Source organism: Leptinotarsa decemlineata, unplaced genomic scaffold, assembly GCF_025532065.1.
Source record: "Leptinotarsa decemlineata unplaced genomic scaffold, Ldec_3_MD MMD2_tig00003902_RagTag_RagTag, whole genome shotgun sequence".
NCBI lineage: Eukaryota > Metazoa > Arthropoda > Insecta > Coleoptera > Chrysomelidae > Leptinotarsa > Leptinotarsa decemlineata.
In genome coordinates this window covers 384,368-405,432 of record NW_027412598.1, presented here as the reverse complement: position 1 = coordinate 405,432, position 21,065 = coordinate 384,368, and the positions used below count along the sequence as shown (strand labels likewise).

The 21,065-nt window shown below is 36.1% G+C and overlaps 1 protein-coding gene across 1 annotated transcript; it reads right to left on the bottom strand.

Annotated features, from left to right (window-relative positions):
* Positions 1 to 19,610: 19,610 nt before the first annotated feature.
* On the bottom strand, positions 19,611 to 20,650 carry LOC141483699 (uncharacterized). The gene is made up of 2 exons (XM_074178499.1): positions 20,460 to 20,650; positions 19,611 to 20,396 (listed from the first exon to the last, which is right to left on the bottom strand). Exons 1-2 carry the CDS (start codon positions 20,609 to 20,611, stop codon positions 19,853 to 19,855), a joined length of 696 nt encoding a protein of 231 aa, XP_074034600.1. The 5' UTR covers positions 20,612 to 20,650; the 3' UTR covers positions 19,611 to 19,852.
* Between the last annotated feature and the right edge of the window lie 415 nt (positions 20,651 to 21,065).

The following is a 21,065-nucleotide window of genomic DNA, read 5'->3' as shown; positions in this document are numbered from 1 at the left end:
TCACAGATATGATTAGATTCATTACCAACCCACAAACTGTTGAACAATAAATTTACTGAAAGTTCGAGGAATGATACTCTGACGGAATTCGATTTTCAATTATCGGAAATCATCAACACTATGTTGATGATATACACTACCTTGCACTGACGAGTAGCCAAACAGTCCGAAACCGGTCTGCAAGTGTGTTCCAATAATTGAAAATCTATTGCGGCAGTTGTATCGCCAACAGCATATGCAGGAATAACTTCTGTGAAGAATCCTGCACTGACACCTATCGGATATAATCCAACGCCCTCCGTGGTATTAGCCTGGGGAGTAGTTGTTTTCTGATAGGTGTCTGTCCATTAACCTACTGCGTAGGGTGTTGAGACTGGCCTGAACGAATTGTTCTCTTAGATGATTTGATTTATAGCCAGTCTTCAAGTATGCCCACTGACTATACGTGAAAGATTTCTTTCCTTATACGAGGAATTGGGCAAATTTCGGATATGCAGTTGGTTACCTCGTTCACAGGCAGATGGGGCGACAACAAACCTGTTGTTTGTTGTAGTCTTCAGCTTAGTTCGAGGAATGATACTCTGACGGAATTCGATTTTCAATTATTGGAAACCATCGACACTATGTTGATGATATACACTACCTTGCACTGACGAGTGTCCAAACAGCCCGAAACCGGACTGCAAGTGTGTTCCAATAATTGAAAATCTATTGCGGCAGTTGTATCGCCAACAGCATATGCAGGAATAACTTCTGTGAAGAATCCTGCATTGACACCTGTCGGATATGATCCAACGCCCTTCGTGGTATTAGCCAGGGGAGTAGTTGTTTTCTGATAGGTGTCTGTCCATTAACCTACTGTGTAGGGTGTTGAGACTGGCCTGAACGAATTGTTCTCTTAGATGATTTTCAAAAGATGAAACTATCCAGGGATACAAATACGAAAATAATTTGAAGCTCATAGAAGGAAATATCCTGTCAAAATAATTTCATATTGAAAAAATCGAATTCAATCATGATAACAATCTGTGAAAATCACAACATAGGACCGCTCGTCGAAGGGGGTCAAATGGGGTTATGAATGAAAAATAAATCGAAACTCATAGAAGGAAAAATCCTGTCACAACAATTTCATGCTGGAAAAATCGATTTCGATCATGAAAATCACAACATGAGACCGCCCGTCGAGGAGGGTCAAATGGGGTTATGAATACAAAAATAAATCGAAACTCATAGAAGGAAAAATCCTGTCACAACAATTTCATGCTGGAAAAATCGAATTCAATCATAATGACAAACTGTGAGAATCATAACATGAGACCGCCCGTCAAAGGAGGTCAAATAAGGTTATGAATACAAAAATAAATCGAAACTCATAGAAGGACGAATCGTGTCACAACAATTTCATGCTGGAAAAATCGAATTCGATCATGATGACAATCTGTGAGAATCACAACATGAGACCGCCCGTCGAAGGGGATCAAATGGGGTTCTGAATACAAAAATAAATCGAAACTCATAGAAGGAAAAATCCTGTTACAACAATTTCATGCTGGAAATATCGAATTTGATCATAATGACAATCTGTGGGAATCACAACATAAAACCAACCGTCGGAGGGGGTCAAATGGGGTTATAAATACAAAAATAAATCGAAACTCATAGAAAGAAAAATCCTGTTACAACAATTTTAATCTGGAAAAATCGAATTCGATCATAATGACAATCTGTGAGAATCATAACATGAGACCGCCCGTCAAAGGAGGTCATATGGGGTTATGAATACAAAAATAAATCGAAACTCATAGAAGGAAAAATCCTGTTACAACAATTTCATGCTGGAAAAATCGAATTCGATCATAATGACAATCTGTGAGAATCACAACATAAGACAGCCCGTCGAAAGTGGTCAAACGGTTATGAATACAAAAATAAATCGAAACTCAGAAGGAAAAATCCTGTCACAACAATTTCATGCGGGAAAAATCGATTTCGATCATGATCACAATATATGAAAATCACAATATGAGACCGCCCGTCGAAGGGGGTCAAATGGGGTTATAAATACAAAAATAAATCGAAACACATAGAAGGAAAAATCCTGTCACAACAATTTCATGCTGGAAAAATCGATTTCGATCATAATAAATCGAAACTCATAGAAGGACAAATCGTGTCACAACAATTTCATGCTGGAAATATCGAATTCGATCATAATGACAATCTGTGAGAATCACAACATGAAACCAACCGTCGAAAGGGGTCAAATGGGGTTATGAATTCAAAAATGAATCGAAACTCATAGAAGGAAAAATCCTGTTACAACAATTTTAATCTGAAAAAATCGAATTCGATCATAATGACAATCTGTGAGAATCATAACATGAGACCGCCCGTCGAAAGGGATCAAATGGGGTTCTGAATACAAAAATAAATCGAAACTCATAGAAGGAAAAATCCTGTTACAACAATTTCATGCTGGAAATATCGAATTTGATCATAATGACAATCTGTGGAAATCACAACATAAAACCAACCGTCGGAGGGGGTCAAATGGGGTTATAAATACAAAAATAAATCGAAACTCATAGAAAGAAAAATCCTGTTACAACAATTTTAATCTGGAAAAATCGAATTCGATCATAATGACAATCTGTGAGAATCATAACATGAGACCGCCCGTCAAAGGAGGTCATATGGGGTTATGAATACAAAAATAAATAGAAACTCATAGAAGGAAAAATCCTGTTACAACAATTTCATGCTGAAAAAATCGAATTCGATCATAATGACAATCTGTGAGAATCACAACATAAGACCGCCCGTTGAAGGGGATCAAATGGGGTTATGAATACAAAAATAAATCGAAACTCATAGAAGGAAAAATCCTGTTACAACAATTTTATGCTGGAAAAATCGAATTCGATCATGATGACAATATGTGAGAATCACAACATAAGACCGCCCGTCGAAGGTGGTCAAACGGGGTTATGAATACAAAAATAAATCGAAACTCAGAAGGAAAAATCCTGTCACAACAATTTCATGTGGGAAAAATCGATTTCGATCATGATCACAATATATGAAATTCACAATATGAGACCGCCCGTCGAAGGGGGTCAAATGGGGTTATAAATACAAAAATAAATCGAAACACATAGAAGGAAAAATCCTGTCACAACAATTTCATGCTGGAAAAATCGATTTCGATCATAATAAATCGAAACTCATAGAAGGACAAATCGTGTCACAACAATTTCATGCTGGAAATATCGAATTCGATCATAATGACAATCTGTGAGAATCACAACATGAAACCAACCGTCGAAAGAGGTCAAATGGGGTTATGAATACAAAAATGAATCGAAACTCATAGAAGGAAAAATCCTGTTACAACAATTTTAATCTGAAAAAATCGAATTCGATCATAATGACAATCTGTGAGAATCATAACATGAGACCGCCCGTCAAAGGAGGTCAAATGGGGTTATGAATATAAAAATAAATCGAAACTCATAGAAGGAAAAAACCTGTTACAACAATTTCATGCTGGAAAAATCGAATTCGATCAGAATGACAATCTGTGAGAATCACAACATGAGACCGCCCGTCGAAGGTGGTCAAACGGGGTTATGAATACAAAAATAAATCGAAACTCAGAAGGAAAAATCCTGTCACAACAATTTCATGCTGGAAAAATCGATTTCGATCATGATCACAATATATGAAAATCACAATATGAGACCGCCCGTCGAAGGTGGTCAAACGGGGTTATGAATACAAAAATAAATCGAAACTCATAGAAGGAAAAATCCTGTCACAACAATTTCATGCTGGAAAAATCGATTTCGATCATAATAACAATCTGTGGAAATCACAACATGAAACCAACCGTCGAAGGGGGTCAAATGGGGTTATGAATGAAAAATAAATCGAAACTCATAGAAGGAAAAGTTGTGTCACAACAATTTCATGCTGGAAAAATCGAATTCAATCATGATGACAAACTGTGAGAATCACAACATGAGACCGCCCATCGAAGGGGATCAAATGGGGTTATGAATATAAAAATAAATCGAAACTCATAGAAGGAAAAATCCTGTTACAACAATTTTATGTTGGAAAAATCGAATTCGATCATAAATACAATATGTGATAATCACAACATGAGATCGCCCGTCGAAGGTGGTCAAACGGGGCTATGAATACAAAAATAAATCGAAACTCATAGAAGGAAAAATCCTGTCACAACAATTTCATACTGGAATAATCGATTTCGATCATAATAACAATCTGTGGAAATCACAACATGAAACCAACCGTCGACGGGGGTCAAATGGGGTTATGAATGAAAAATAAATCGAAACTCATAGAAGGAAAAATCCTGTCACAACAATTTCATGCTGGAAAAATCGATTCCGATCATGAAAATTACAACATCATACTGTGAGAAGCAGAACATTATTCCGGGCTTCGAAGGGGGTTACATAGAGACTTGGAGAAAAAGAAAAATGATATCAATAAAATTTAGAGTTATAAAAACCAAAAACACGTTATTGAATGCAAAAGATGTAGGGTTGTCAAATACTGAAATGAAATGAAAGCTGATTTTCTTGAGAGAAGTCTTGTCTCTTTGATTTGTGAAATAATAGACCTAATAAGTTAAAAAAAAATTCAGTTTCAAATCAAATCTAATCAAAGCATGCTTTATTATCTGAAGAATGAAATTCTTATTGACAAAGCTCCTAAATATAATAGTACATAAATCTTAATTGCTTAAAATGAGCAGGATGTCATGATAATTAGATAAAATTAAAATTATGCAAACCAATATGGATTGTCGGATGTTGAAAGTGGATGTACTTGATGTATATATACAGTCATATTACTATAAAATATTTTCACAACAATACAGTGGAATAGATATAAAAACAGTTTTCCCTAATTTATTCTATATCAATTGGTTATAAATACAAAACAGGACAGAGATGTCAGATGATGAAAACATCAAAATAATATATACACACACACACACATATATATATATATATATATATATATATATATACATATATATGTATATATATATATATATATATATATACATATATATGTATATATATATATATATATATATATATATATATATATATATATATATATATATATATATATATATATATATATATATATATATTTTTTGATTGGTGCAACTAATTTTCCTTTATTTTGAGTATTAGTATTAGAGTATTAATAGAAGATATAAACCTTCAAATCCTTTTTGTAGAATTTAATATTGAAATATATATATATATATATATATATATATATATATATATATATATATATATATATATATATATATATACCGGGTGTCCCACATTTTAGGTGACAAGCAATATCTGGTTTGTTGAAGAAGATACACAAAAATGTTTCATACAAAAGTTTTAGGAGTTCATGAGAGCTATATTTTGATATGATTTTAAAATATACAGGGTGTTTGGTGTAGGTGCTACAGACCAAAATTCCATTTTTTAAAATAGAACGCCCTGTATATCATTACATATTCAGATGCTACGTTAAACTCTGATATCATTTCATGTTTGGTTTTTGAAATTCGGTTACGGCATTGTTGAGTTATTGCTTAAAATGTAAAGTCTTGAGAACGACTATTATTTTTTTAAATATCTCATACAATTATTCTCTCTGCATCAGATCACATGAAAATTAGTCAAAATTTTGGGTGTTCGAAGTAATGGTTTCAATTTTGAGTTGTGGAATTCAGTCAGGAATCATTTTGAATATGAAACAATTGCGAAATTGAAAGAGGTGTATTGGAAAACAAATCTTTAATTAATAACAATGTAAATAATATAAGTAGTTGTTTACAGCTGATTCTCGGCCTCCCCCCACCACTATGACGTATTAATTGCTTTTTTTATTGGTTGTTGATTGGTGAAGTCAAGGTGATGTGACCTTGAAGGGTGTAGTGTATGGATCGTTCAGAAATTTTTTCCCGGTTCTAATCCTCCCCCCACCAATATGACGTGTTATTTGCTTTTTTTGTTGTGCAGTGAAGTCAAGGCGTTGTGACCTTGAAGTGTCTGGTGCATGGATCGTTCAGATTTTTTTTTCATATGAGATTTTGTGTGTGTGTGTGTGTAATAGAATGCACGGTACAGGGTTTCATCATGTGCTTGTTTGTCTATGTACAAACATACGTCTGCATACTTCGAAGATCCTCCAAGTAATAAATGCTCCATCGGTGTGAGGGTACCAAGTTAGTAGTGGAGTGACGTCACAGCAATAACCGTTCAACGGCTAGAGAGCGACATGTTCACTCCACGACGTGTGGCAGAGTAATGCGTATTCATCGGTCTGCCCTCACCTCTCCCGAAGCGATGAAGGTTCGCTCTAGCCCCGCTATCGATGGTGACACAACGGCAGCCGAGGACCGTCTGCCTAGCGTCTACCCTCTCCGAGACCGCAACGACCACTGCTTGCTCATACCGGCAACTGTTATCGCATCAAGTTGGGAGATGGGCTTGGCTGTGACGTCAGGCATCTCTAGTGGATAGCAACCAGCAATGTGAACCTTTCACGGTTTCATGGTGGGGGTGACTCACACTGTTTAATATAAAAGAAATGCCTGGCACACTATGAAATCAGTAGACGAATATATCTGCAGCAGTTAGCAATTGGTAGAGTGTTATTCAGTTCGTAATAGAAGGAAGACGGTGAGTGTATTTGTCTGTTGGAAATTGTTTATATTTTCATATATATTTTCATCATGTCCGTTTCAAAAGTAGATTTGAATAAAATTAATAATTTTATTGTACAGGAGGTTGAAATACTAGAGCAAAAGGCCTTATCATCATTGCCAATTGATGAAGTGTACATAATTAAAAATATGTCAACTTATTCTACACGATTTGGTAAATCAATTTTATTAACTTTGCAAGATGTGAGCAATGATAAATTATTTAAAACATGGCTACCAAAACGTATTTCGTTGCAATTCAGTGATGACGATATATCTTGTATCAACTCATCAGGTGGTAAATATACGATGATGTATTTAGGACAGAGCCAACAAAGTTTTGCTGGCATGAAAACGCGATCTCTAGTCAAATTCAATATGATTGAATAATAGTAATAATTTATAGTGAATTTCTTTAGGTCATAGCTTACAAAGTTTTTTTGGTGTGAAAACGCTAACTCTAGTCAAATTCAATATGATTGAATAATAATAGTAATTATAATGAATTTCTTATTGTTTTATTAATATTCATATATTAGATGATAATTATATGGAAATATGAACATTACTAACTTAGTTGAATACACTCACTTTGTAACTACAAGTAAAATGGGAATGTGAGTATTATATCACTGAAAAATTGGAGGTTGCTTATTGTTTTTTTTATTCGATTTCAGTTCCACCATTTAAAGATGTGGATGCAGTACGCAAGTCAAGGTTGGGTCGATATTGTAGATCTCAGATCATCGGTTCAACATTTGTCGTCTAAATTGAAGGTGTTGGGTGATGGAGCCGAACATGCAAGCGTTTATGATATGAGTGTATGCTATGATGAAAAACAAATCGAATTATGCCTTCGTGATGCTGAGAACTATTGGAGTGGTGCAGACGTTTTCAACAAATTTTTGGATAATGAATTGGAATTGTGGCAACTTTGTGAGGTTATGATTGAACTGAACCTAAGAAGATTCCTGTATAGCCTCCAACCATACTTGCCAGAATGGATTATTCATCACTTTGAATTGAATGATGAAAATCGAGAGGAAATTGAAGATGGTCGCGAAAATGATGATTATGAGGAAGAAGTTATTTTAGATAGTCTGTATGTTCCTGTAAATCATAAATAATGTCAAATAAAAAACTTTGTATTATTTTCATGTTTTATTTATTTAAATCTGATGAAATACAATAGAAAATGATTACAAAACAATAAATATGATATAAAATACAATACATGATATAAGTCAGTTACAAATAAAAAAAAAAGATCATAAAACAGTACATGATAGAGTGAAAAAAAAAAGTGTCAATATCTGCTATGAACTGAACCATCCAATGCATTGTATGTTAAAACTGTATCATGCAAAATTAATGCATATACTTTAGTGTTGTCTGGAAACTTGGTCTTCCTCGTCTCAAACTCAATCTTTATATCAATAGTTGATGATTTTGTTGCATTCGGTTGATGGGAACAATCGATGACGAATAGTGGATTCTCTCTAAATTGTCCAATGTCCATCAGAGGTTCACTCATATCTTTATCATAATAACTTCGCTGGAAACTCTCAAAAGCATAATAAGCAGGAGCATCAAGTTTTTTATCGAAATTCAAATTCCAACGCTCATATGGATAAACTTCAGAATTCAAGTATACTCGAATACTATTGATATCAGCAGTTGTGAATTTTGTAATATCTTGTGTTCTATCTTCAGATGTGGTAGTACTTTGGAATGCGATGATGACAAAACGAGGAGTTTCCAATGCGTTAGTTGTTTTGATGGCCCATATGTCTGAAGAAGTCCCACGTAATGATGGTAGTTCATAGAGGTCCCACATACGATACGCCAACTTGATTTTGGCATTCAGACCGCTTTTGTTTATTCTACTCAAAAGTTTAAGCTTGTGTTTATCATCTGGTACAATATGTCTTATTTTCCATTCGATTTTATTTATTTCCAAATCAGCATCAACTTCACCTATATATGAGTTTTTGAATGATCGAGCGATAATCAAAATCAATTCCTGTTTGGCATTCAAGATACTTTTGTTGTAATCTTCAGCAAAACCCATCAAATATTTCAGTGGTAGTTTTCCACTAAAAACATGACTGTTTGTATCCAAGATATCTTGCTTCAATTGTGAAAGTCCCCAACCAGATGTCAATAATGTGTTAGCATGAGATTGTCCAAATGATATCATGGTTTTCATTGTAGATGTTATCCCAGGTTTTCTAACAACAGCCACTTGTTCACCACCCATTTCATAACGAATTTCGTCAAAGAGAAATGCAATTGCATTATTCGAGAGATAGCATGTTTTCGCTACATCTTTGGGGTGAATTTACCTTCTACGTAAATGAAGCTCTCGGCAATATCTAGTATAACATCTTGATTATTGATTGCAATTCTGATTTCATCCGAATTCCTGAATAGCGGTGATCCATAGGGCTTATATGTGTGCTCATGTAAACTTATGAGAGAATGATCGAGCACTGGTTCATTGAATATATTCAACTTTTCATTGTTTGTTTCGAGCACCATTGTTATTTTCTCACTTTCAATCCAATCGATTTCAAAAATTTAAGATCACTCACAGACAGAGCGTTATGTGCTAACTGTTTAGCATACACTTGTGGAATGAGCTTCTTTTTATGCACACCTTTCTTTTTGATAGTGCAACTCGTTTGGGATTGTTCAATGCGATTTTGTCTATTATAAATGAAACCCATAACAACAGTTATTCGATTTTCTTCAATTCCAAAATAATGAAAATCTCTTCTTCACTTCCAAAATCGATAAGGTTATTTTTTTCATCCAAAATACGCACTGTAATGTTGTGAATCAATTGACGACCTTCTGGACTGACAGGCATATATATAATACTGTGTGGTTCTTTAGTGAGATTGTAGCCAGGTTCAACATCAATATCGAATGAGAAAAGAATGTGGGATTCTTCACCATTTATATATGAACCAGATATTATATTGCAATCTAAGCGGATAAGTCTCACAGTTGTAATGTTTATTGGTAATGATGATTCATGTATCTGATTTGGTGGAAATATTTCATGAGCGAACCCCATCATTTCTGCTATTGAATTTGGATGTGTCAGATCAATTTCATATTTGGATCGCATTTCACATTTGAATGTATTATTATTGGCGTGTAGATAGAAAATATCATCTGCAACGACATCATTTGGTTTTTTATCATGAAACAATCTGAACATGATATGTTTCTGTATGACGGCATTGATCTCTTCTATTTCATAAGCACCACATGGAATTTCAATTGTCAACTTTTGGGGTATCGATGAGTTGTCATTACTGATTCTAAAACTAACTAAGTTATTAGCTTCAGTTATATTATTGATTGTATTGCACCCATAGAATCCCAAAAGTCCTAATCCATAACGACTGTTCCTATCCAATTCAATTGGTGGAAAAAAATCCGCACTCAAGACACTTGTCCCGACAGCTTGTAGCTCGAACTTTCGTGACATGACTGATGAATATTTTGAAACACATTTCAATTTATTATTGTACACAGCAACAGCACATTTGAGACAATTTACACTTTTTGGAAGGTGTTGTATTGTAATAAGTATCATTTTTATTGATACCAATATTCACATCCTCTATATTACAAATACAACACATAGATTTCCGAAGTATAGGACCGTCATTAACATCCGATTCTGAATTTTGATCGTGGTGGTGGTGCTCATAACAATATCTATGTTTCATTATATCGATGTCATCTTGCAGATGCTTAGGCAACTTTTCCCAAACATATGCAATCTCATGTGCAACACATGCAAGTATCACTTCCTTAGGCATATTTGCAAGCATCACTTTATCCATTTTTTTCAAGGTACCATATTTTGAAAACATTCTAAGTGAAAACCCCATTCCCTTGATAGCCTCCCGATCCAGTTTTGGTGTTGAATCCATTTTTATTTGGAAAATTATTTAGAGAGAAACTGCAAGCACAAGTGACCACAGAGAACTGTATTGAATTTCTGTTGTCGATCATAGTTATATTTGATTTTTACATTCGAACATTTTCGAAAGAATCGAGTCAATTCCAATGGTGGGGGTAGATCTCCAAAACTATCGAAATATGTGACTTCTTTCCCACATTTTTTATATGCCACCCAATGTGTTCCTGGTCCACTTATTCCATCTAAATTAACAATAGCTGTCTCGTTTTGTTTTGGACCTGAAGATGGTAATCTATCACGCATAAAAACACCACGAAAATGTGGAATTTTCATTTTTTGTGCATAATAACTGAGATCGAGATCAGTAAGAGGCCTCTGAGGTAGGGGTTCAATTAGTTTTTTGTTTTGTTTGTGGCTTTGTATGGTTTTAAATATAGTCCTAAACCTTTACGGTATGGTTTGAGATATATTCCACTTCCGCGTTTGCCTAATGCTACAGCCTCCATGGTTTTATTGTGACGATTGGCTTCCATTAAAGCCGCTCTGCTGGCTTTTGCCGAATTCACGGCCTTGGTAATACCAGCAGCGGCTCCCGCCAAACTTCCTAGTGCGGATAGTCCAGCAAAAATTGGTATCAATGGTAAAAGTCCACCGATCTTGGGAACAGGAATTATGCGTGGTGTGCGGATTTTCTTCTTTCCACCGGCAGCTTTTAGGTATTTACGTGCCGCCTGCAATGCCACAGTGATAGCTTTTTTGCTATTATTCGTCACAAATTGATTCCCACCAGCTTTCTTCAATACATTTCGCACTTTATGGACTATCCCAGCACCAAATGCAACTTTTTTAATTTTATTTTTCTTCGTTTGTTTCCTCTTACATTATTTCTTATTGGTACTACAACCCATGCCCATATGTCTTTTCGCTTTCATAATGTTGGTGACAAGTAATGCAGCTGCTCTTTCCCCAATACTCGCGTCCTTCGATTTAACCCTATCCCAAGCGCTGTATTCAAGTTCTTTGTCGGCTAAATGTCTTGCTGCAACATCGGATGGATGCTTAGAATATTGAATATCGTGTTTTTTGCATTCAATATCTAATTTATTGATTCCAGGGTCGTTACGAGCTAAACGTTGTTTCAATTTTGTACCCGGTCCACAGTATTGATAACCTCCGGGTAGATGTAATTCGAAAGGAAGTTTGTTTATTAAATCATTAACAAAACCACAACCTCTTTTAATTTTACGATCACTTTCAATACGTCCGTATCGTTTGATGGTACACATTGAAATGAATAAGCTAATAACATTTATATAGTCTCCAACCACGGCACGATGCGCATTGTAAAACAGAAAGAAAAGTTTGCTGTAGATAATCTAGATGAGAAATTTGGGTGTGGATTGAATGGACAAAGGGTATTCAGACATGGTCCACTACTTCCATCATCAGTTCGAGGACTCATTATAGGACCTTCAAATTGTGGAAAGACGAATGCAATGATATCACTATTAACACATCCACAAGGACTGAGATTTAGAAATGTGTATCTCTATTCGAAATCACTCAATCAACCTAAATATCAGTACTTGCGAAGTGTTTCGGAACCTATAAATGGATTAGGTTTTTATACATTCAGCAATAATGCAGAAATAGTGGAACCCTCCGACGCTAAGCCTAATTCTGTTTTCATTTTCGATGATGTGATATGTGAAAAGCAAGATATTATTAGATCATATTTCTGTATGGGACGTCATAAGGATGTTGATTGTTTTTATCTAGCACAGACATATTCACGGGTACCCAAACAGTTAGTGCGTGACAATACCAATTTCATTATAATGTTCAAACAAGATGAGACGAATTTACATCACATTTATTCAGATCATGTTTCACCCGATGTAACATTCAAACAATTCCAATTGATGTGTGTTAAATGCTGGGAGGACCAATATGGATTTCTAGTCATTGATAAGGATAGAAAAATAGATGAAGGTAGATATCGCAAAGGATTCGATAGTTTTATATACCCATGATCTTGTTTTTGGAACTTATTCGATCACTGAATATTGTAGAGGTCACTTCACCAACGAATTAAGCTTTAATTCAAAAAAAGGGCATTATGAATACAAAAAAAGATCCTGAAAATTAAAACAATGAAATAAATTTGAAACGTCAACTAGTAGAGACAACAGAAGCTGTCAGGCAGAAATTCAACTCTATCAAGAATGATAATATTGAAAATCGTACGACACTTGAAAGATTGTATGAGCCCATAATGAAACCATTGAATGTTTTATCATCAAACGCTATTTCTAAATCACCAGTGTTATCACCAAATCATGGAACTGTTCAATCTACTTCAAATTATCCCATGAGTACTCCAATAGGAAGAAAACAATCTTTTGGTAGTGTATCATCTGTGAATAGTGACACGAGCACACTTCAAGACGATATGAGAACAACTCTATTCGAAACACCATCATCGTCCCACATCGATTCCTCGGATCCTGACATCTCACCTGTTATGAATGAAAGTGGTGAAGATGTTTTGATGAAACATTTGAATAATATAAAATCTAGAAATCCAGCATATGATGGAACATTTGGCGTACGTATGGATCCAATTACACAAAAGCTGAAAATGGGAAGTCTAGTGGTACATTTCAAAGATGGAAACATTTCATTTTGGGATGCTAATAAAGTGAAAAAATATGAATGCGCAGGTAGTCCAGAATTGTATGATATGATTTTTTTGAAGAATCCACAAGATGTTGATAATGAAGAAACTCGTCAAGTATATTCCAAAATATTGAAAATAACGAATGCTCCATATAAACAATATCATCTGAAGAATGGTTTTAAAAATACAAATTCTAAAAAATTTCGTGAAGTTATCAAACCTCTATTAGACTCACGACAATATCCAATAAGAAGTAGAAGTAAAATTGGTGGAGCACTCAAACGAGTGAAAATGGAGAAAATATATAATTCTAAACCTGTGAATTATGTGTACTGGAATTCACCGAAAGAGTTAGTTGCTCGCCTACGACTATTGGTAGCTTCAAAGTCAGCTGGACATACCGGACATGATAATGAAATAATTTCAATAATTGAAGAATTACGTGAAGAAGGTATAATATATTAACATATTCACATGTAATGATCACTGTCACATCATCATTCAATGCAGTAACATTATCACCTTTTCTCTTTAATCATATTGAAATAGAATGACTAATGAAATAAGTGATGTCAAACGACAAGTTGTTAATGAATTACATAAACCTGCAAGACGTAATTTTCGTAGAAGAATAACCACCATCAAAGGTTTTGCAGATCTATGGCAAATAGATTTAGCTGAACTGCAACCTTATGCAAAAAGTAATGAAGGATACCGATATATACTTGTAGTGATAGATTGTTACTCCAAATATCTGTGGACTGTAGCAGTTAAAGATAAAACAGGTAGTACAGTAACTAATGCAATGAAACATGTACTGAAAGAAGCCAAATACTCCCCCAAACACATACAAAGCGATCAAGGGAAAGAATTTTTCCAATAAAAGCTTCTCATCTCTCATGCGAGAATATAATATCAATCATTATTCAACATTTAGCACAAAGAAGGCAGCTATAGCAGAAAGAGTGATTCGTACAATAAAGGCATGGCTCTACAAGGAATTTTCGATGAGAGGTCACCACAAATGGCTTGATATTCTTCCAATTATAACTAGTAGATATAATAATAAAGTTCATCGTACAATAGGTATGGCACCCATCAATGTTGATTCAACAACAAAATTAAAATTCAAGGGTATCAATGAAATTGGAGGAAGACAAAGTAAACCCAAATTCCAATTAAATGATATTGTACGTATAAGTAAATACAAAAATATTTTTGAAAAGTCTTAAACTGCGAATTTTACCACGGAGCTATTCAAGATTGTTAAAATTAATAAAACCATCCCAACGACTTATAATCTTGAAGATATGAATGAACAGCCGATTAGAGGATGTTTTTACGAAGAAGAGTTATTACGAACCGAGAATCCTGACGTATATCTGATTGAGAAGGTGTTGAAGAGAAGAAAAAATAAAGTATATGTAAAGTGGTTAGGCCTTCCTAGCGAACAAAATTCTTGGATTGATGAATCAAATATGGTTTAAATGTATATAATAGTGACTTTCATGAATAAAGTAATATTAAAGTTCATTATTGTTTTCATTTCAATTATAAGTATGTGAACTTAAAAATATTGCAGCGGTAAACATTGCCCCAGCCATTCGCAATGTTCTGTGTATACCAAACCAAATTAATTGTATACTCCATTCCCGCTTATATTTTTCAACTCACGATATTGAAAACACATTATCATTCCCAAAACTAATCGCCGTCACTTTGAAATGCAGAATCCAACTCTTTTTGCCAATTATCTCTCACTGATAATGCTTTCTCATAAAGCTTAGTCGACTCCTCAAGCTCAGCCTGAGCTTGCATTCTCGAACGTTGATGGAATTGCTTATCTTTACCAATTTTTGAACGGAGTTCATCAGCATCTTTAGACATTCTAGCCAATTCAACCTTCGCTAATGCAATCTTGGCATCTAATGCTTCAAGAGTTTCATTATTAGCATTAATAGCTCGCTCACTCTTTTCAAGTTCAGCAATAGTCATCTGTGCCTTTACAAGACGGCATTTTGCTTTCCTTTTCATTTCCCCAAACCGATGGAGGGGACTGAAAGAAGATAGCGGTTCAGCTTTCAAATCACTCTTCATTTCTTTAGGAGTACCTTTTGGCTTCCTCTTCGATCTGTCACTTTTCGTTGCGGGTTTTTTCTGTCGCACAACACTTTTGGATTCTTTCTTTTCTTTAAAGTCAGTGACAATCGATGAAGATGCCTTAGTAACCTTCCTCTTGATTGTTCTAGATTTCTTATCAACACCAAGAGGAAGGGTAGATGAAGAGTGTTTGAGTGATGATAATTGCGAAACGATCGGATTTTCAATAATAATTTGCTCATTTGGTTCTGGCACATCTGCAAAGTTAACGAAGTCGTTAATATCAAAATCATTTATCGAATCTTGACTCGATAAATGTAATACTGGAATATTTTCAAAATCAGTCTGATCGATATCAACAAGTGGTGAACCATCTTCAGCAATCAATAGCGGCATAGAGCTCATGATTATTAAGGTCTGAGGAATGATATGTGATAGCAATAGAATGTGGATAGGAAAGGTGATGATGTTACTGAGACCTCACCATTTATAGAAGAAAATAAACTAGCGCATGCGCTCTTTCATCAACTGGCACATGCGCTCTCTCACTAAACTATTCACGCATGTAACAATCTTTGTCATTTAAGAGGAAAACTTTGTGTTGCATGCATGTATTTTTAAATGTTAGAAAATAATACAAATAAATTCAAAATATATATATATATTTATTAATAATAGAGGACAATAACGATAATAAAAAATGAAAAATGTTAATATGTCTCTGTGGATGTGGAACGTTCTTTGACTCTATTCCTCAATAGTTGTTGCTCGTGCGTCAAACACCAACATTGAAAAAAATGGATTCTCCTATTGGGGTAGAGTTGACCAACCTTCTCACACAGATCCCAAGTACTTCTACATGCATTGCATACATGATTCCAACAATTCATGGAATATGTATCACAACGCAAACAACGTTGCAGTGGAGTTGGAACGGCAGCACAGGTACCACAAATATTTCTACAGATACCTATATTGTTAAATATTATAGGTTCGGAACACTTCAGGCACTGTAACTGTTGTTGACGATAATCCGATTTTGTTCGCTTCGGTGGATGAGAAGGAGGCGATAGTTGAATCCGCAACACGCAATCACTACACATACCAGTACATGGATTGATTGAATCCTTAGGTCTACTTATTTGACAAAAGTAGCACACAATAGCCCCTGCAATCATCATTGGGTAGACACACACTTTTGGTTTTTCATTCCACTCTTTTGGAAACGGCATTTTACTAATTCGATTAGAAATATTAAGAGATGACTTACAGAAACTCTGAATGCTCTCTCCTATACCTACGATCTCTATTTATACAAATCAACATCATGTGGAAGTATAGTGGGATAACTTCTCCTACTATTCCACTCTAAACGAGTCAAGTGGGAGTCGCATCACCTCCTATATAAGTTGACTTGCAAACCTAGAGTTCATTCATTCACTCTCTATAACTGTGAGCAAACAACAACAAGATGAATTCTGCAAAAATAAATGCTGCATTAAATAGAATATCTGCTGTTGATGAAAACAATTGGATAGACGAATCAGATGATGAGGATGTCAATGTTCCGCTAGAGGAAGTAATAGTTGAAGCAGAAGATGTTGGAGTCGATGAAGATGAGATAGACGAAGTTGAAAACGAGGCCAACCAAAGCGACGAAGATGATGACGTGATGGAGTTTGAGAGGGTCATGGATGAAGAAGGAGATGATGAAGGGATAGAAGCTGACACAACTGAAGGTGATGGTGCTATGAGGATCGGTATGCGAACACTCAATGTCAGTGAGACACTGGAAGATCCCTTGGATTTGTATTGTGCATGGATGCATACGTATTGATCAGCACAATAGATGGAGAGAACAAAAAACTATGTTGGTGCTGCTTTCGGTTTTATTCGCATAGAAACAATAATGGAGGGTGGTATGCCCATGTCAACACCCACAACAGTGTCTCAATTATGGAAATGGGACAGAATTGGTGTGAAGCTTGCGAGAGGCCACTAACAAACTTCACCCGAGTATCTACATGTATTATATGTAATAATGTCCAACCTGTGGCACAATAACCGTGGACCTACTGGTCAAAAAAAAAAACAACAGCCCTTTTCAGGGCTACATTATTCACACAAACAGTAGTTAGTTGTATTAGTATTCATAGATTATGTGACAAATGAATACTTTGACTAATAAAAGTCTAAGTTGGAAATTTGTTAGTCTTTGAATATCTATACATTATATGACAAATAAATTACTATTTGTTAGTCTTTGAATATCTATACATTATATGACAAATAAATTACTACTTTGACTGAAAAGTCGAAATTTGGAATTTGATAGTCATTGAATATCTATGCATATGATGAGTACTACTTTAAATGAAAGTTGAAGTTGGCATTTTGTCAATCATTGTATGCATATAATGATGAATACTTTCACATACATATATTTCGTTTGAGATTATAATGTTAACATAATGTTAACAATGGTATGAATCTGTTTCTGTTTGAAAGTATAATGGTAGCTCTGAAAAGAGCTATTTTTTTTTTATTGTTTCAGTCTTTAATTGTAGCCCTGAAAAGGGCTGTTATTTTTTTATTAATCCATGCAATGATATGGACTAACGCTACTCATCATCAGAAACAATAATTATGGTATCGTCATCTGAATCAGATGATATACTAATGATATCATCCTCATAGTCATCTGAATCAGATGATATACTCATGATGTCGTCGTCGTCATAATCATCTGAATCAGATGATATACTAATCACATCATCCGCATTATTATCGTCAACAGCATCTATGTCGTCCTGAATACCTTGTTCCACTCGTTCTGCGAAATCATCAGGAAGATCATAGATTCGCTGCAGAAATTGAGCGAAGGTTGTACTCAAATGATCAGACGTTGAATCTATTTCATGTACTTGGATGGGTTCTGTACTCGACATTGTGGAAGAATGATATAGAACTGGGATTGTTGCTATATTTATATTGGAAGAAATGAAATGGAGGGGGTGAAATGTAGAACAGTGTTTGAGATTCGAAAACATCAAGAATGAAACTCTGAGCGATTATTAGGAGAAATTCTTAGTGATTATTATGGAAAAAAAACTAATAAGAGGGGAGGAAGGGAGAGGAAGGGAGGAAGACACTGCCCCAGCCTCGCAGTGCCTCGTGTACACCAACCAAAAAGTGTGTACTCCGTGGAAGGAAAGGAAAGGAAATGATGGACGAGTAGATGATTATATGTCATCATCGGAATTGAGGACATCATCATCGATCAGGATTGGGGATGGCGGAGGACTATCCTCGATGAGGATAGGGGATGGTGGAGGACGTCTAACGTCAAGCTCGTCATCAGCATCATCGCCAGAGTCGTCGTCGTCATCATCGTCGTCGTCGCTGCTCATTGGGACAATGTCATCATAAGCAGGGTCCCACCATCCGTCAGGATCTGGATATTCCGATTCGTCCAAGTGTCCTTCGTCACTGCCAGTGACATGTTGAACTTGCATCCTGATGTCGTGATCCCGGTATTCATATGGCGGACTGTGGGGTTCCGTGGTGGAAGAGACTAGTGGTACCTGGCTGTTATCCCAGTAATTGAAGTTGTACCCCTGATCCGGGCAGCTATAGGGTTCGGAGGTTGAATCGGGTTCCATCTCGATGCTAGCTGATCAACTGAATGTTTCATCAGATGATTTCTACTTTTATACTTTCGAGAGGGAGTGGGAGAGGAGTGGGACATTGAGTAGGGGTAAATTGCAGTGTGACATAAGACATATTCAATGAGTAGGGGTAAACTGCAAAGTGACATAAGACATATTCAATGAAAGAGATACTTGAATGGATAAAATACAAATGAAATATACTTGTCGATTTCACTATGAAACATGTCTATTTTTTTATTTTTTAAATTTTCTTCACATGAAATTATTTACAAGTGATTAGGGAACACAAAAATTGATGTGAGGTATTTGTCTAGAAGAACTTGGAATTGAAATGAAAAAATAATAATAATAATAAGAGGAAGTGAAGAAAAATGCTCCAACCATCGCATTGTTCAATGTGTACCAAACCAAAAAACAGTGTACACCCTTTATTTCACTTCCTTTTCCTTTATTCAATATAAACTTAACAAATATAAACTTAAAACTACCATAATTAAATATTCCTAACTAACCTAAAACTAATCTTATATTTACACTTTATCTACAAAAAGAGTGTCCATAACTGTCACTACTTTTTTGTACAGCTCTATCGAAGAGGTCTCTGCTTTACACCTTTCCTGCAGAGATGCATAATTCCGATCTATTTCGGCCATTTCCTTTTGGATTTCCCTCCGTCGGTTATCCATTTCAGCCATTTGTCACTTCATGGTAACCAACGCGGCCTCGCTAGATCGGGAAGCTCGTTCTGCTTCCTTACATCTCTGCAGAAAAACACTCATCTTTTCACTAACCTCTTCGATAGGCTGTGGCACCAACACCTCAGGATCCGCCGGTGTCGCTGGCAGCGGTGGTAGTCGCACCACCAACGGGGACAATATCACCAACTCCGGGGAAGGAATCCTCGGAGTTTCCACTGCTGCTGGTGCTGCTGCTGGTGTGGAGGCCCTCTTACGAGAGGTCGAAAAACTACCTGCATAAGGATTAGTCCTATTGCAAGTAGCTCGGTACTTTGAAATAGGACCAACCCTTGCTGCAGGTCGTTGGCAAACCTTCTTCACAGCCCTGACTTCCTCCTCCTCCTCGAATAAGTCAGGGCTAGAAGATCTGCACCTAACTCGCGAACGCGAAGTGGTTACCTGGTCACCCGTCACCGCTCTCGAAGATGCTGCCTCCTCCTGGTCAGCGGACACCGGCAGAATAGACGCCACAGCATTATTCACCTCCTGTGTATTGGTTGCCATTCTGAAAAAGAAGAAATAATACAAAGTTAGTTGATATAAAAAATAACATTCTTAATTTACTTACTCAAATATCAAGTTGGTCGTTGGAAGGTACTGCCTTGTTGTGGAGTGGACTGCTCTCGATGAGATGACTTCTCGAACTGAATGTTGTGGAGTGCTCTCCGGAGGGTATCGACTTCGATGCGTGAGTGGTGGGAAAATGGTGGGAGCGCACATGCGCGTTGAGGGTAGGGGTGTACATGCGCAAATTTTGGGAGTCGGGGGGGCGGGGCTTCGGGGAGGGGAGGGGCGGGGCTTCGGAAAGGGGGCGGGGCTTCGAGAAGGGGCAAAAAACGCGCCCCGGATGCAAGTGGTGGATGTTGAGCGCCCCAGGCCGCGAAGCGGCCTGCTGAGCGATCGCTTCGCGATCGCCTATTAACCTAACGTAAGTATGCAGCTAACCTAACGTAACTGTTAACCTAACCTAACGAGGGAATACTAACCTAACACCTAACCTAACGTAACTATGCAGCTAACCTAACGTAACTATTAACCTAACCTAACGAGGGAATACATTCACCATGTTGGTTCCATTAATACATCATCAGTTGGTTTTGGTTTTGGTTGTATTATTCTATGATTTGGATTAATGTTCAGTCCTGGATATCCCAGTCCACCTGATGATGATGGC

Coding starts and splice junctions, on each gene's coding strand:
- LOC141483699 (XM_074178499.1), bottom strand. CDS start 20,611: ATGTGCGCTCCCACCATTTTCCCACCACTCACGCATCGAAGTCGATAC. Junction 20,397..20,459: donor ACGACCAACTTGATATTTGA/GTAAGTAAATTA, acceptor CTTCTTTTTCAG/AATGGCAACCAATACACAGG.